Source organism: Triticum aestivum, chromosome 4B, assembly GCF_018294505.1.
Source record: "Triticum aestivum cultivar Chinese Spring chromosome 4B, IWGSC CS RefSeq v2.1, whole genome shotgun sequence".
NCBI lineage: Eukaryota > Viridiplantae > Streptophyta > Magnoliopsida > Poales > Poaceae > Triticum > Triticum aestivum.
The window spans coordinates 461013332-461030354 of NC_057804.1; the positions used below are offsets into that span (position 1 = coordinate 461013332).

Here is a 17023-nt window from a genome sequence, read left to right on the forward strand (position 1 = left end):
CATCGTCACCACACCGTCGTGCTGACGGAACTCATCCCCGACACCCTGCTGGATCGGAGTCCAGGGATCGTCATCGAGCTGAACGTGTGCTGAACTCGGAGGTGCCGTACGTTCGGTGCTTGGATTGGTCGGATCGTGAAGACGTACGACTACATCAACTGCGTTGACATAACGCTTCCGCTTTCGGTCTATGAGGGTACGTGGACACACTCTCCCCTCTCGTTGCTATGCATCACCATGATCTTGCGTGTGCGTAGGAAATTTTTGAAATTACTGCGTTCCCCAACATCTGGAGCCTGAGTGGATTCAGGCCATGCAAGAAGAATTAAATTAGTTCGAGCTCAACAATGTCTAGGAATTGGTCAAACGTCCAGATCCTCGCAAGCATAATATCATTGGCACAAAGTGGATCTACAGCAACAAGCAAGATGAAAATGGCCTTGTGGTGAGGAATAAGGCACGACTTGTAGCTCAAGGCTACACACATGTTGAAGGAATTGATTTCGATGAAACTTTTGCACCTGTTGCTAGGCTTGAGGCTATTCGCATATTACTTGCTTATGCTAACCATCATAATATCACTTTATATCAAATGGATGTGAAAAGCGCATTCCTCAATGGTAAGCTTGAGGAAGAAGTATATGTTGCTCAACCCCCAGGTTTTGAAGATCCAAACAATCCTGACAAAGTCTTCAGACTCAACAAGGCCCTCTATGGCCTGAAGCAGGCCCCTCGGGCGTGGTATGATACTTTGAAGGAATTCTTCATGAAGAATGGCTTCACACCTGGTTCACTCGACCCTACTCTCTTTACTAAATCTTATGATGGTGAACTGTTTGTGTGCCAAATATACGTTGATGATATTATCTTTGGCTGTACTGACCAACGTTGTAGTGATGAAATTGCCTATATGATGAGTGAAGAATATCAAATGTATGTGATGGGAGAGTTGAAATTCTTCTTAGGTCTTCAAATTCGTCACCAGCACAATGGCATATTCATATCTCAGGAGAAATACCTCAAGGATGTTCTAAGGAAATTCGGCATGCAAGATTGCAAAGGCGTCAAAATTCCTATGCCCACAAATGGCCATCTATGCACTGATGAAAATGGTATTGACTTCGATCACAAGGTATACCGCTCCATGATTGGTTCTTTATTGTACTTATGTGCATCTAGGCCAGATATAATGCTTAGTGTTTGCATGTGTGCCCGATTTCAAGCTGCACCGAAGGAATCACACCATAAGGCTGTGAAGCATATTCTTCGATATCTAGCTCACACACCAACACTAGGATTATGGTAACCCAAGGGCTCTACTTTTGATCTCATTGTATATTCTGACTCTGACTATGCTGGTGATCGTGTGGACCGCAAGTCAACATCTAGTACTTGTCATTTCCTCGGACGATCTTTGGTCTGTTGGTCCTCGAAGAAACAGAACTGCGTATCACTGTCCACTGCAGAAGCTGAGTACATTGCTGCTGGTTCTTGTTGTGCTCAACTGCTATGGATGAAGCAAACCCTCAAGGACTATGGCGTCAACGTGAAGAATGTGCCACTCCTCTGTGACAATGAGAGTGCAATCAAGATTGCTCACAACCCAGTTCAGCACTCGAAGACAAAGCACATTCAGATTCATCATCATTTCTTCGTGACCATGTGTTGAAGGGCGACATCTCCATCGAGCACGTGAAGACTGAAGAACAGCTAGCCGATATCTTCACAAAACCCTTGGATGAGAAGAGATTTAGCAAGTTGCGGTGTGAGCTAAATATCCTAGAATCTTCGAATGTTCTTTGAAAAAGGACACTCATCCTACCACTTATGCAAAATTGATGACTTAGATGTGCAACACATGAAGAAACGTTTTTATTCAATCAATGAAGAATAACACTCTAAGTATGAATAAATTAATGAAGAATTTGATTCTCAGAACCCTACGACAATTGTACGCGGTGTCTGAAATCATCATTCTTATACGGTGGGTCACGCCACCATCAAAGTTGAAAATCTTCATTTTGAAATTCCTCAGTTTTGAAATTCTTCAGTTTTTCAAATTCTTCAACTTTGCAAAATCTTCACTGTTTCCGTCATTTTTCTTCATTGGATATATATATATATGTGTGTGTGTGTGTGTGTGTGTGTGTGTGTGTGTGTGAGTGAGTTTATGTCCTCTACAACATTCACTTATGGCTATTTCTTCAAGTTGCATTTTCTGCTAAGTGAATGTGATCGGACCCTTCCCCCTCTATGCTATACTCAACCCAATCTATTCGCAAATTCTTCATGTGCGTTCTATTTGAAACTCGTTCAAAATCTTCATTGTGTCCTTGTCAGCTGAAGAATTTGCGAACAGAATTTTTAACTAATCTTATCCAAAAATTTTGGTTTTACCGCTCAAACCGTTCCGCATCTCACGATAGATTTATCTACTCACCCACGATCTAACACGATCTCCACTTCTCTGTACGTGGGTGACACATGTCAAACAGATGAGAAGGGTCAGGGGCATGTTCGTCCTAAATCTTCAGGCAAACAGTTTTTCACTACGACTATAAATACCCCCTCTCCCCTTCCTCACTTCCTTTACTCCGCTCGACCTCTCTCTCTCTCGCTCGAGCTTCTCAAACCCTAGCGCCGCCGCTACTCCATCATCGCCGGTGAGGAAGAGCTTCACTGCCTCAATCTCTCGCTGTCGTACTCGCGCCGGCCGCGGAAATCTTCACTCCGCCGCCGCCGTAGTTGTCTTCCTCCGCCGAGTTAGGGCGTGGAAGATCTACACCGACGAACTTCATTGTTCTACTTCACAATTCGTCGTGTTCTTCATCAAGGGTAATTAAAAGTTACTTTTACTGCCCTCCTTGATTCAAAATTTCTCTACAAAATCTTCAAAGGTGTTTTATTCTTCAAATCCTCACACACAAAACACCTCACTAGTCATCTGTTCTTGATTCGTTTCTCTAAGCATCATTTTTCTTCAAGATTCCTCAATTGTGTGGATCCTCGATCTATACAACTCTGGAACCTAAGACAAAGAATGCTTAGTGAAATTCTTCAAGGCTCATCTGGTCAAATTCCTCAAACTTGTTTTTTTTGAAAAACTTCTGAGAACGCATATGACCTCTCCAAATTCCTCGCAACTATACTCTGTTCACAGGTACTCATGTCCGCTATTGAATCACTAGGTTCTCATCAACTTAACTCATTTGCAGCGTTCCTCAAAGAAAAGTTGCATACTTCTTCAGAGAATTCGATTGTTCAAATTCCTCATCTAAAGAATATGGCAAACGGTAAAAAGCCGGAGAAAGGAGGAAAGAAGCCTGAGGTCATGATTGCTTTTGAAATACCTGAGGTCATCTATGCTAACTATTGCACACCTGATGAGGCTAAGTTCGGAAAGGAAAATAAAAATCAGCGCAAGGTGCGCATACAGAAGATTGAAAGGAGATGGGCAAGAGAATGGAGGGAGTACAGATATGTAACTCCGAAGTATATGAAGAAATTCGCACTAAATCCTCCATGCCCAAGAGCTCCATTGGCACCTGGCCAAGAAGCTGACCCCACCAGCATCAAGCGTGGTGAGGACTTTCCTGAAGAATGGGCCAAGCGCCAAGCCAAGTTGGCAAGACAAGCCAAAGAAGCAGTGAGGAACTTCAATGAAGACTCTGATGCTGCTGCTGCTGCTGCCACTGAGGCCTCTGTCAGGCCAAGAAAAACAATGGCAAAGAAGCCCGCTCACAAGCCAAGTGCTTCACCAACTATACCCTCATGGCCAAGTTCCTCAGCAATGCCCTCACGACCAGAATCTTTAAAGCCCTCACGGCCAGATTCTTCAAAGCCCTCACGGCCAGTTCCTCATGTTGCTCCTGTTCTTCCAAAATCCTCAGCTGCTCCAGCAAAGTCCTCAACACATGTACATCTGGCCACGTGCCAAAGGACTACAGGCATCTCTATTGCCTCTGGTGCCTCAGCGAGTTCCTCAGCTGCACCAAAATCTTCATCAGGCCCCACTCTGCTGAAGACAAAGGCAACAACTGGTCGAGATCCTCGGCCAAGTCCAAAGAAGAAACAAGTTGCCTTCCAAGTGCCATCTGACGATGAAGCTGATGATGACGAACTTGCAGAAATCATCAGAGATAGACAAGAAAGGGCCGCTAGAGCCAAAGGCACAAACGTGCCACTGCTTTTGGATCCAAGGGCGATCCTAGATTACATTGATCTCTGGCATAAGGACCCAAACACTCCTATGCCTGATTTTCATTTGACTCCTGGCCAAAGTCACATGCCGACCCATTTCATCACTGAAGAGAAATGGAAATTTGAGAAGGCTAGGCAAATCAAGAAGGCTCAGTTCAAGAAAGAGAAGTTCCTGAGGAAAAACGTTGTCAAAATGACAACTGATGAACTCCTCAAGATCCAGTCTGAAATCAAAGCCCTCAGCGATGATTTCAATGCTTATTATGCTGATTGACAAGGAGCCAAAGTCAGGTTCATTAAACTGACTGAGAAGTTCACAAATGTTGCAGCCCCATCGCAACAAGAAATTCCTCAAGCTAAAGCTTCTGCTCAGCCAACTGAAGAACATGCCAGCACCACTGATGACATTCAGGTTGCTGATGAAAATGCTAGTTCCAGGACCGATGACTCCATTCCAGCCACTGAAGAAATTGCCAGGGCATCCACTAGTGGTGCACCTGAAGAAACTGAAGAAGTCAGGGAAACTGCATCAGTTGCGCCTGAAGAAAATCAACCAGATTCCTCAGCTCCTCCTGCGCCTACACCAACTCCTACCCTTCCATCTGCATCAGATGTGAGGAAGACCAAGGCTGTAGAGCGAGCTGCAGTGAAGAAAAGGAAAGCATCAGGTACTTCAGATTCTTCAGCTCCGAAGAAAATGAAGCCTATGACCAGCTCATTAGAAAATCCAATTGATGATGTTCCAATTTCCACCATGCCATCAAAGGACCTTGTTCCTTTTGGTGAAGAATATGTGATCCCAAGCGGATCTGATGAAGAACCTTAATCTGCTGCTTCGTCAGAGCACGTTGATGAAGAAATTGAAGTGGATGCGATCCCTTCAACGCATGTTGCTTCCTCGCCAATGCCTCAGTTCACAGCTGAAGAAGCTGGCATTGAAGAAATTGAAGATGAAGACGTGGACATTGGCTGCACAACGCCCGTGATGAATGATAACTTTTGAGAAAGTCAGCACCCCAATTCTCCACTCTTCACCCCAATACAACAAATACCTCAATCCCCTGCACCAACCATTCAAATGGGCTCTGAAGAAACTCATCCCACCTCGTCTGTGCATGAAGAAATTCCAGCCACTAGTGCTGAAGAAACTGTTGTTGTTGATCCTTTGAACACGCAGACTGCAATAGAGGAACCAGAAATTCCTCAGCCTGAAGAACCTGAGATTGCGATTCCTGAGGTTGTGATGCAACTCACTGACACTCCAGTGCCCTAGCCAACGGATCCATTCTCAAAGAAGCAAAAGTTCAAGGCTGAAGATTTCTTCAGCGAGCATGTGTTCTTCACAGACTACAACCCCTATGATTCTGCTCGCATAAGGAAGAGGCGTTTCTGGACTGCTAGTCAAGCCAATTTCTATTCCTCAGTACTGTTCAACAAAGACAAACTCTTCGATCACGAACATATTCCTCACGTGGACATGGAATCTCTGCCGTGCTTCAAACCTGTCCTTAGTGTTCTTCACGATGCTGGATTGCTGAATTTCTGCACTGACATCTGTGATTGGAATGAAGAACTCATTCTTTAATTCTATGCGATGCTGCACATCACAGGAAATTCTGAAGATGTGAATTCATGGGTGCTGGACTGGATGTCTGAAAATACTCACTACAAGGCACCAGATACTGAATTGCTTCGTGTCTTACCACTCAGTCCTCCCCTTGACGGTGCTTGTTGCGTCTATAGTGAACCTGCGCTTTCAAATCATTACATGCAAGTGCTGATGAAGTCTTTGAAGCCAGGGCAGGCCCCTCGAACCAAATTTCTCATCAAGGAATTACTGTATGTGCCTCGGACTGTCTATCGTATTCTGACGAAGACAATGAGTCCTATCAAAGGCCACGACTCAAATGATGAAGAGGTCGTTGGCATCATGAAGAATATGCTTTTCAATATCATTCATGGCATTCCTGTCAACTTCCATGATTTCTTCATGAGGACTCTGGCAAATATTGCTATGTCACCATTTGAGCTGAAGCCTTATGCACCATGGATTATGAGATTCATCAGGACAAGGTCTTCACTCAATTACAAGGCTGACACTCTGAACCACGGCAGCTACTTGCCTCCAATTGAAGTCCTCAAACGGACATTTTCCTCAGCCGATGACAAAGGCAAGGCAACTGCTGTGATAGATGAAGGCATTCGTCCATTGGATGGTCAATTTCGCAAGGCTGCATCCTACTCCACCAATGATGACTCTGCCACACATGACTCTGCCGCTAAGCAAAATCCTCAAGCCACTGCATCCAGGGTGATGACTGATCTCCTCAGTCTTCATCAGAAAGTTGATCGCAATCATAAATGGGTCAAGCGTCAGTTTGGTTCAATTCTTCACAACATGACCTCAACACACAATGCACTGAAGGAAAACCACTAGTACCTCCATGAAACCTTCAACCGTACCTGGGCTGTTCTATCTCATGTCTACAGCGCTGAAGATCTGAAGAGAATGGGTCTCAAGGAAGAATTTGACTGGTCTGCACCTCCACCGAAGAAATTCAAGAAGGTCAAGGTTCCTTCCTTGGTGGCCAACTCCTATTCTTCATCGTGCGACACTAATGAAAATGAAGACTTGGACGACACTGCGGTAGGCCCTACTACGACAACAGACCCCGACAACGCTGGTGCTCCTCCATCAACTTGATATTCTTCAGGGGCGTTAGTCCTCAGTTTTGATCCTTTTGGTCATTCGATGACAAAGGGGGAGAAATTTGAGTTAGTCTTCAAGCGGGTCTATTATATGGGCGTTTTTTTTGCTAAGTTACAACTCTTGTTCTTCTGAAACTTTATTGGATCGAGTTGTAATCTTAAATCCGATGGTGCTCTGATACTTTTGATGCACTGTGCTCTGATACTCTTGATGCGTTATTCTGCATGCTTGTTCCTCATTAATATTATTGCACGCATGCTGAATTTCATCAGGCACCATATTTCATCATGCATTTCAAATTCTTCATATTATATGTCAAATGCGTGTATGAATTACAAGATATAGGGGGAGATCTCCATGATTTAACTCTTCAAGTGTGCATTGCTTCAAAAGCAAATTCCTCACTATGCACATCTTCAGGGGGAGTTCTTCTATATCTTGCAATCAAATTCCTCAATATCAGTACTTACACTTCATATGTTTATCCCTGTTGAAAACTTAACCTATATTGTCATCAATCACCAAAAAGGGGGAGATTGTAAGTGCATCTAGTGCCCCTTAGTGATTTTGGTGTATTGAAGACTTATAGGTTAAGGGACTAATGTGTTTATAAGTGTACATAGGTCTATAGGTCTATAAGGAGTTTGATATTTATAGAGAAAGTCGACCCCTAAAAATGAAGTTCTTCGACTGAAGACTTTGTTATTCTGAAGACTTTCATGAAGACTTTGAAAGTGAAGAAATTGGTGTGTCCGTGAAGACTTGATATTCATGCGAGGAATATGAAGCTTGAAGACTTTCGTTTTCATAGTTTTGTTTTTCTCTTTCTTGAGTCATAGGAAACACCGTACTGTTAAAGGGGGTCGAAGAAATACTAAGGAAAAATTTCCATGTGATTCTCAACTCAAAATCCTATACCTACCAATCCCTTCGAGTGAAGCCTTTGGAAATCTCATACAGTTCAGTCAATTTCTTCAGAGACAGAGACGAAGTTCTTCTGCTCGCTGAGGAATTTGTTCTGACTGAGGAGTTAGGAATTTGCCAGTGCGGATTGCCTACACAGTGAGGAACATGATAGCCCTGAGGAATTTGAGAGTCAAATTTCCGACCGTTGCTGTGCTGCGCGCCAGCTGTCCCAAAATATATTATCCACCTAACAGTCATATCAGACAAGGGCATTTATGTATTATCATGTCGGTCTGCTCCCTAGGCTATAAATAGCCGCCCCCTACAACCACTAGCTAGTTGGCTGCTCCAAGAGAAACTGACGCTTGTCATTTGAGAGCAACCCATCCTCCGAGGACTTTGAGCAAAAATCATCAAGTGAGGAAAAACCCAAACCCAAACACCTACAAACCAAAGTGATTGAGCATCATTGAAGAGATTGATCCTACGTGGATCTGACGCTTGTTACCTTTGAAGACTGTGCTTCTTCCAGACGGTTAGGCATCATGGTCTAGAGCATCCAAGAGGAATTGTGGATCGCCGAGTGACCGAGTCTGTAAAGGTTTGGAAGTTGCCTGAAGACTTACCACGGGTGATTGGACGAGGTCTGTGTGACCTTAGTTCAAGGAGAATACGATGAGGACTTGGTGTCCTGAGCTGCGTGCTCAGCGACTGGGTGTCCGGGACTGTGTGTCCTCGAGTTTAAATACTCAGCCGCTCCAACCAGACGTACAACTGAGACAACAGTTGGAACTGGTCTACCAAATCATTGTCTTCACCAACCTTACTGGTTCTATTTCCTCAACTCTTTCATTTCCTCATTACTGTATCGAGTGATTGTTCATATCTGTGTTTGAAGACTTTGACTGAAGACTTTCTCAATTTCCTCAGTTCAATTTCTTCAGTCTGTTTGTCTTCATCTTGTGTTATCCTGTGTTTACGCTTTCTGTACTATGTGCGTGTCTTCATTTCATCATGATGACCATGCCTGTATTCTGCTATGCTTACTTCTGAGTACTTATTCCGCTGCAAGTAGTTCTTCGCTAAGGAATTTCCTCACCGGCAAATTCCTTAGTGAAGAATTCATAAAAATCGCCTATTCACCCCCTCTAGTCAATATAACGCACTTTCACCGGCCCGGCCCGACGCTGCCTCCGGGCCGGGCTGGGGCCTAGATTTTGAGCCTGAAGGCCGGGCAAGGGCCCGTCGTTTTTGCATTTTCCTGAAGGTCGGACCGGGCCGGCCCGGAGCCCGACGGGCTTTTACACGTTCGGGCCGGGCTTGGGCCCAGAAAACAGGCCCGATGGCCAGCCCGGGCCAGCCCCGGGCCTGGGTTCTTTGTGTTGGGCTTGGCTAGGCCCGACCTGAAGCCCGGCCCGGACCGAGGTATGGTCATGTATAGCGCTGCGTCGGATGAACGCCACCCATTCTGGTTCTGGATGTTTCCAGCTGCTATACAAGTGAGAGTAACCAAACATTCCTCTCCGAGTCTCGGAGCATACAGATAGGTAGACAGAGCCTGCTACTAGCATATGAGAATTTCGGTAGTTGTAACTTAAGGCAAGGTTGATTGTAAAAAGTGCAAAGGCCACTGATCAGTCAATTGTTACTATACCGAAAAAAACAGCGGGTTGCTTTTGGTTTTGGGTCTCAAAGACAGTGACGTTTAGCCGAAAAGAAGAACAGATTACCGACAACCACGCCACCAACAAACGTGATTACAATACTCATTGAGTAACCATCTAACTACACTCCATTGAGTAGCCCGTGTTGATCCGTGTCGAGGTGGTTTCAAATGCAAAATCCCATGGAGAAGGTAAAAGCAAAGCAGCAACCCTCTTTCCTCCTCCATAAGAAAAGATCCCGGCCTTTTCTCTTCTTTTCGTCAATGTTGTCGCCGGTCCGCCTCATCTTCCATGGACGTTGAGGCTAAGGAGGTGCATAGGATTTTGGCCCCTCACCGACGGTAGGGACTTATTATCGTTCTTGTTACTTTTCGTGTCTTGGCCCCTCACCGGCGGTAGGGACCTGTTATCGTTCTTGTTACTTTTCATGTCTTGGCCCCTCACCGGCGGTAGGGACCTGTTATCGTTCTTGTTACTTTTCGTGTCTTAGTTGGGGCTATGTGACGGCGGCGATGTCGCTTAGTAGAAATAATCTCTTTCACGTTCTATCCCCGGCCTGATGATGCGTCTAGCGTTGCCGAGAGGGCTTGTAGAGGTGTGTCACCGCCGGATCTTGTAGGATTCAATCGGTGTTGGTTTTCGGTGGATCAGTTTAGGTCCGGTGTTCATCCACCTTTGTTTTGGTGTTTACAAGTTTGATCTTTCCGATCCATGACTTGTTTTTGAACCACGACTTCGTTCATCAACGATGGTTGTTGCACTTCTGCGCTGGTCCTATATGTTTAGAGCATCTCCAGCCGCACCCCCAACAGCCCCCCCAGGGCGACTCTTTTCGCGCCGGCACCGAAAAAAACCCCCAGTCACGCCCCCAAGACACCGAAATCCGCCGGCTCGGCCCGTTTTTGGGCCGAGTGATCCCAGGCCGAACCCAGCGCACTAGGGGGCGCTCGGGGGATTCGGCGGAAGGAAAAAACATGCCTGAGCCACACTGTCAGGCAAAAAGTCAAGACAATCGTCCAGATTCGTCCCCCCCACCCCCGCGCGCTCGACCGCCACCTTGCCGATCTCGGTGCCGCTCACCGCCCACCATCGCTTGATAGGCCTTCCCAGTCGGAAAAAGAGAGAAAGTTTCACCGCGGCAAGCTCTCCACCACCTTCCTGGACGAGTTTCCCGGTGTTCCGGCCGCGCAGGGAGGGATACCGGTGGCTGTGCGCCCATCACGCCCACCAGGTGTTCGGCGATTTGTCGCTCGGTCGATGGACTCGGACGACTAGGAGGCGCTCACGACGCTGCTGGAGGAGGAAGCCGATGCCGCCGTCCAGGACGAGGAGCATCTCATGGTCCTCGCCGCCCTGGTCGGCCTGCTCGCGAGAAATGAAAAGCCGCGGCGAGGTGGCTCGGCGCTGGGGCGGCAGAAAGCACAGAACTGGCATCTTCTGGAAGGCTATTGCATGCTCTACTCTGACTACTTCGCCGACGCTCCACTGCACGGCGACAAAGTATTTCGGCGCCATTATCGGATGAGCCGAAAACTTTTCCTCAGGATTGTGAATTCCACCCGGGAGTTCAACAGCTACTTCAAGTGCAAGAAGGATTGCATCGGCAAATTTGGATTCAGCTCAATCCTGAAGTGCACGACAACGATGAGGATGCTCGCATATGGAGCTCCCGGTGATTCACTCGACGACTATGGGCGCATGGTCGAGTCCACGACCATTAAGTGTTTCTACAAGTTCTATAGGACAGGGGTGGCGGTGTTTGGACCGCAATACTTGTGATCACCCAATGCTGAAGACACTGCTCGGATCATAGCACATAATGCAACAAGAGGATTTCCTGGGATGCTTGAAAGCATCGACTACATGCATTGGAAATGGAAGAACTGTCAATTTGCTTGGAAGGGGATGTACAAAGGCGCCAAAGGCGGTTGCAGTGTGGTACTTGAAGCAGTGGCCACACAGGATCTTTGGATTTGGCACTTCTTCTTTGGTATTTGCCAGAAACTCACAATGACATCAACGTGCTGCAGTGCTCCCCTGTCTTTGCCAAGCTTGTTGAAGGTCATTCTCCTCCGGTGAACTTCGAGGTCAATGGGCGACACTACAACACGGGATACTACCTAGCTGATGGCATCTATCCGAGATGGTCTACATTTGTGAAGACTATCTCAAACCCTGTGCCAGGAGGCAAGAACTCCCACTTTGCGAAGGTTCAAAATGGTTGCACGAAGGATGTCGAGCGGGCATTTGGTGTGCTCCAATCTCGATTTGCTATTGTCCGGTACCCCATTTAGACCTAGTCGAAAGATTAAATGTGGGAGACCATTACTTGCTATGTCATCTTGCACAACATGATCATTGAGAGCGAGCAGGAAGAGCCAATGTTTGACACTGAACCATATTACAGGCAGGATCCTCTTGCGCAAGTTGATCATCAGCTATCGGCAACTTGGACTGCCTTCCTCAATATGCGTCAGGAGATCCGAGACCCACAGGTGCATCAACAACTGCAGCAAGATCTGGTGGAGCACCTATGGAGGCTCAAGGGCAACGCATAGCTCGACGTGTGATGAAATATGAGTTTTTATTTGTTGAACTATATAATTTGTATTGAAGTATTTGATTTCTATTGATTTTCTGTGATGAACTATGTGATAAAAAAATAATTTGCGCCGAACCACGGCGAATATGGGCCGATTTACATCGATAACGGGCTGATTTTTTGCCGAAAGTGGGCTGAAAAGCGGGCAAAATAGCGCCTAAAATGCGTCGATATCGGCCCCTGGGGGTGGCGTCTGGGAACTCAATCGCCCCCAAAGCCGACTTTCGCGCCGGCTCGCCTCCTGGGGGGCCAACGGCTGGAGATGCTCTCAGCATGACAACTTTCCGACTGTATATTACGACAAGGTTTGTCCGGCTTCGACGAGGGAGGAATGATGGCGGCCGGACGCCTTCGGCTCGTTCCAGTGCTAGTAGCCGTTGCTAGTTGGTGTACGAATTTGGTTGTAATTTTCATTACCTCTGGTGCTCTTTGTACCTTCATAATTGAAAAATAAATAGACTAAAATTTTCTTAGAGAAAAAAGACGAAGGCAAAACTGCGCCATGATATGATATGATATACGGTAGTACGAGAAGCGAGCGGGGAGGGACACGTACGCCGCAAACCCCGATGGAACGAATTGGTGCGCCGCTCGGTCCGTGTCCGTGTCCGTGTCTTGCTCACGGCGCGCGGGCGACATGCTCGGAGTGTCCGGCTTTACACCCTGTCCGATGGACCCACGGTGGCACGGGATTGCCGCCGAACGAACGATTACTGAATAAATTATCTGATCGAAGACTGATTAGGGAAGGAGTAGTAAGCAAGGCATCATCACCCGGCGGCCGTAGGCGATGTCACGGTGGCGCTGGTAAGCAAGGCATCACCCACCCGGCAAGGCGCCCGTAGACGATGCCGATGCCACGGTGGCTGGCGTTCTATCATGGCAAGTGGTTGGTTGGTTGGACCTTTTGCAGCTGGAAATAATCGACGCCAAGAAGGTTCATTTTTTGGTTCCTCCAATGGCAAAACCGAAATCATCAAGAGACTTTTTTTTTTGCGCGGTAAAATCATCAGGAGACTTGCCAAAGTAAACTCTGAATCGCAGCACAGCAGGTGAGATGTGGACATACGAACATGTATTTTCACCGGCCAAGTTGACCTCCTACTACGTGCGTGGAATAGTAGGGTCCATACGAATAGGCTGCGGTAATAACTTGTGACCACGATCTACTTCCACTTTTGGGGCTCCCGGGCAAACCTTTTGATATTCGCTGCAGGTGCTTTTCCATGTAACTTTTTCATCGGTTCGTTTGACCAGGCCCGCCCGCAGCACGTTCGTTCACGGAGTGCAGTTACTCCGACCTCGTGCCGGGGTGGGACTTTGGATCCCGCCCTACCCTATTCCCCAAAACACAAGACCACACAGCACATCACTAAACTTGGAGGGTGCTTGGATACGTTTTAGTCCCGTGACTAAAAGTAATGAAACTAAAACTTGCTAGTCTCACCCATGCTTGGATACAAATACTAAATAGACTAAAATGAGTTAATGAGCATTTATTATCCTCCAAACCCTCCAATCCCGAACTCGCATGTGTTAAAGGAGAGGAGTTAAATGAGGAGAGAGGACTAATCCATATTTTAGTAGGGTTCCCATGACTAAATTTTTTTAGTCTCAAGACTAGTTCTAGCCTCTTTTTAGTCAGGGGTGATTGGAGCTTTAGCCTCTAAAATAGATTAGTTTTAATCAGACTAAAAATAGTCCCTTGGATCCGAGCATGGCCACAGTCCAGACTCCGTAGTCCACAAGAAACGATCCATCGCCCCCTCGCCTTCGTCTTCTTCTCTTCTCTTCCTCGCCATTGGTCTCGCGATATAAGGAGGCGAGGGGAGAGAAAGAGACGACCCATCGCCCATCGGTCGTCCAGCGTCAAGGCCAACTAGCAGGCAGGCAGCGCAGCCATGGGGTTCTTCACCAAGAGCACCTCCAAGCAGACCGCCAAGCTCAAGTCCCTCATCAAGATCGCCGTCGCGCGCCTCGCCGTCGTCCGCCGCCCCCGCCTCGGCCGCCGCTCCATTGCGCGCGGCGACGTCGCGCAGCTCCTCTCCATTGGCCACCTCGACCGCGCTCTCGCCCGGGTATGTATGTCCATCTCCTCGGCCATACAAGCCCCTCGTCAAATATTCAAATTCCCCTTGCCGTACGGCTGTACTAACGCCGAATGGCGTGTGCTGCTGCGCAGGCGGGGCAGGTCATGGAGGAGGACAGCATGCTGGAGGCGCTCGACATCATCGAGCACTACTGCAAGATCCTCGTCGACCAGTCCGCCCAGTTGGAGAAGCCCAAGTACTTCAACTCTTCCATGGTCCTCCTCTCTTGGTTTCTCCTGTACGTACGGCGTGAGATTCTAATTTGTTGATTATTCAATGACATTCAGAGAGTGCGGCGATGAGATCAAGGCGGCGGCGGCGGGGCTGATTTTCGCGTCGGCGCGCTGCGGCGAGCTGCCGGAGCTGCTGGACGCGCGCGCCATCCTGGCAAGCAAGTTCGGCCGGGAATTCGAGAGGGCGGCCAAGGAGGGCTCCCAGGCCGTCGTCAATCCCACGGTAGGTTCGTCTGCTCCAGCTGCTTCACGTGCCGCATCGCCAACCGTCGCCGGGTGGTGGTGGTGGACCGGAGCTGGGATTTAAGAGGGTTGGTGCTGTTGCAGTTAGTGCAGAGGTTATCTGGCGAGAAGGCGAGCGCGGGGCAGCAGAGGAGGTTGGCCAGGGAGATTGCCGCCGAGAACGACATCTTGCTCGACTTCCCCGAAAGCCGAGGAGAGGTTCATCAGGTTAGTTGCAGGCTGCACGACTCGTCTTGTTCATGCGAATTTTGCGATCCTATCTCATGAGTCAGTTGCATAATGCTAATGTGGTAATGTGATTTGGGATGCAGAGCAAACAGAGTGAACAGGCCAAGAACGTGCCGGCGCCGGCTGGGAAATCTGTCGAACAGCCTGAGGTCAGGACCGAAACTTCCGAGGTCAGTCCGTCAGTGTCATGTCATCGGACAAAAGATCATCAGGCATTCCCATTTGTAATCTAAATGGTGAGAAATTCAATGTGTGACAGGTGCAGAGGAGGCAGAGGCTTGCCGATGACAACGTGAGCCGGTCGAACCTTGCCCGGCAGAGAGCAGAGGAGAAGGCGTCGAGGGAATCCAAGAAGTACGACGATGTCAGGATGGCGGCGGAGGCAGCGTTCGAGTCAGCGTCGTTCGCCGCCATGGCCGCCCGGGCGGCAGTGGAGCTGTCTCGGACGGAGTCGCATGGGAAGGGACCGAGAGGCGGCGGCCGCGGGCACGATAAGGTCCATCCTTTGCAGAGTTCTGGAGCAACCGAGCGGGAGACGCGGCCGCCGGGGAAGCCGCAGAAGCCTCCGTCTCCGTCTCCGTCGCCGTCGTGGAGCGACAAGAGCACGGTCTCCTCGGTATGGTCGGACGCACCAGCACGGGACGCGCCATCACCGCCGAAGGGGAAGAGCATTGTGTTCGACCGGAGCGACGGAGAGGACGACGATGTCGTGGAGGACCTCGTCTGGACTCCGCAGCTGCGTCGGCCTCCCTACAACAACAGAAGAACGGCCTCCGCAATGGGCATGGACGGCGTCGGCGGCGACGACAACACGCACGGCGCGCGGCGCGCGGAGTTCCAGGACAGCGTGCCCAACGGCTCGGAAGACGCGCGGCCGACGCACAGGAGGCACGCCTCGGAGCACGCCGGCGGGGGCGTGCGCCGCGAGGCCCCGGAGCAGCCCGGCCAGTACAGAGCCCCTCCGTACAGGAGGAGCCCCGCGGCCGATGCAGGCAGCAACGGCGGCGCGTACGAGAGCTCGGCGTTCGTGGTCCGTGCGCCGTACGCGAGGATCACGTCCGCGCTGGAGGGCGGCAACGAGCACATCGCGCGGCACGAGGAGGTGCGCAGGATGGGCACCGACGCGCGGCTGCTCCAGGAGCAGGTGTACGGCCCCGCCGCGCCCGGGCCGGGGCGCGCGCCCCTGACGCCGGACAGGAGGGCCATCTCGGTGCGCACAAGGAGATGATATCACTTTGGTGCAGCAGTACATTGGTCAGTTCACTTCAGACTTGGGAGCTCCATCCAGCTCGACTGGAAAATGGGACGCCGGAAACGGCGTCGCCGGCAGCCCGGCATGGCGGTGGTTTCCCGGACTGGCTTGGGAAATCAGACGTGGGGTACGATGCTGGATTTTTTTGTACATAGGAAGTGAGGGTCATTGACTCATTGACATGTGAGTAATTGTCCATTGTTTTGTTTTGTCCTGCAATGGGAGGAGTTTTGCGTGTGTTCTTGAGGCCGAGATGGGTTGCGTAGATGCAGAATTGTTTCTGTTGCGACGCACACAACTCGGCTTTGTCTGTCACGAAGCACGCATTTGTGATGGTGAGCTGGAGCCCTGGGAGACTTTTTTTCGAGGGTACGCAAATTTGCGTACTATAGCTTTGTAGAAAGAAAGAAAATTAATACTCCCTCCGTTTAGGTGTGTAAGTCATCTTACGAAAATCAAATATTCTCAAAACACTTAGGCGCGGTGCATTAAATTGTACCTCGTTTCTTGTTTCTTGACATATCAACCAATAAGAGATGTGGGGTGTGCACGGTTTTAATGACTTGAGACTACCAAGCACGACATACAGTGGTTAGTTCATTGCATGCAATGTTATTAATTAGCAAATGAACATTAAGTACTCTCGTTTTCCCTTCCTTCTTGGTCACGGTGTACAACTTAAGATGACTTAGGGGGTGTTTGTTTCCAGAGAGTCCCTAGCAAATCAAACAGGGTGGGACTTTTTTGGGACTTTTTGCTAAAAGTCCTTAGAAGCACCTCCTTGATAGTCTTTTTCAAAAAGTCCCAGGGACTAGAAAAAGTCCTAGGACTAGAGAAACAAACACCACCTTACTCGCCTAGACGGAGGGAGTATATGATATCTACCGCTCGCTGC

The 17023-nt window shown here is 48.8% G+C and overlaps 1 protein-coding gene across 2 annotated transcripts; it reads left to right on the forward strand.

The window, feature by feature from the left end:
• The first annotated feature begins 13802 nt into the window (after window positions 1-13802).
• On the forward strand, window positions 13803-16728 carry LOC123092711 (uncharacterized). 2 transcript variants are annotated; one of them, XM_044514532.1, is made up of 6 exons: window positions 13803-14164; window positions 14265-14368; window positions 14460-14628; window positions 14733-14855; window positions 14960-15046; window positions 15136-16728. In XM_044514532.1, exons 2-6 carry the CDS (start codon window positions 14277-14279, stop codon window positions 16102-16104), a joined length of 1440 nt encoding a protein of 479 aa, XP_044370467.1. In that variant the 5' UTR covers window positions 13803-14164; window positions 14265-14276; the 3' UTR covers window positions 16105-16728. The 2 variants fall into 2 exon arrangements, with proteins under 2 accessions (XP_044370467.1, XP_044370466.1); XM_044514531.1 differs by having other exon boundaries at window positions 13803-14160.
• The last annotated feature ends 295 nt before the right edge of the window (window positions 16729-17023 follow it).

Excerpts from the sequence above, each read along its gene's own strand:
- LOC123092711 (XM_044514531.1), top strand. The coding sequence starts at position 13,984 with ATGGGGTTCTTCACCAAGAGCACCTCCAAGCAGACCGCCAAGCTCAAG. Across the intron at positions 14,161-14,264 it reads TCGACCGCGCTCTCGCCCGG|GCGGGGCAGGTCATGGAGGA; the intron begins GTATGTATGTCC and ends GCTGCTGCGCAG. Across the intron at positions 14,856-14,959 it reads GCCGAGGAGAGGTTCATCAG|AGCAAACAGAGTGAACAGGC; the intron begins GTTAGTTGCAGG and ends TTTGGGATGCAG.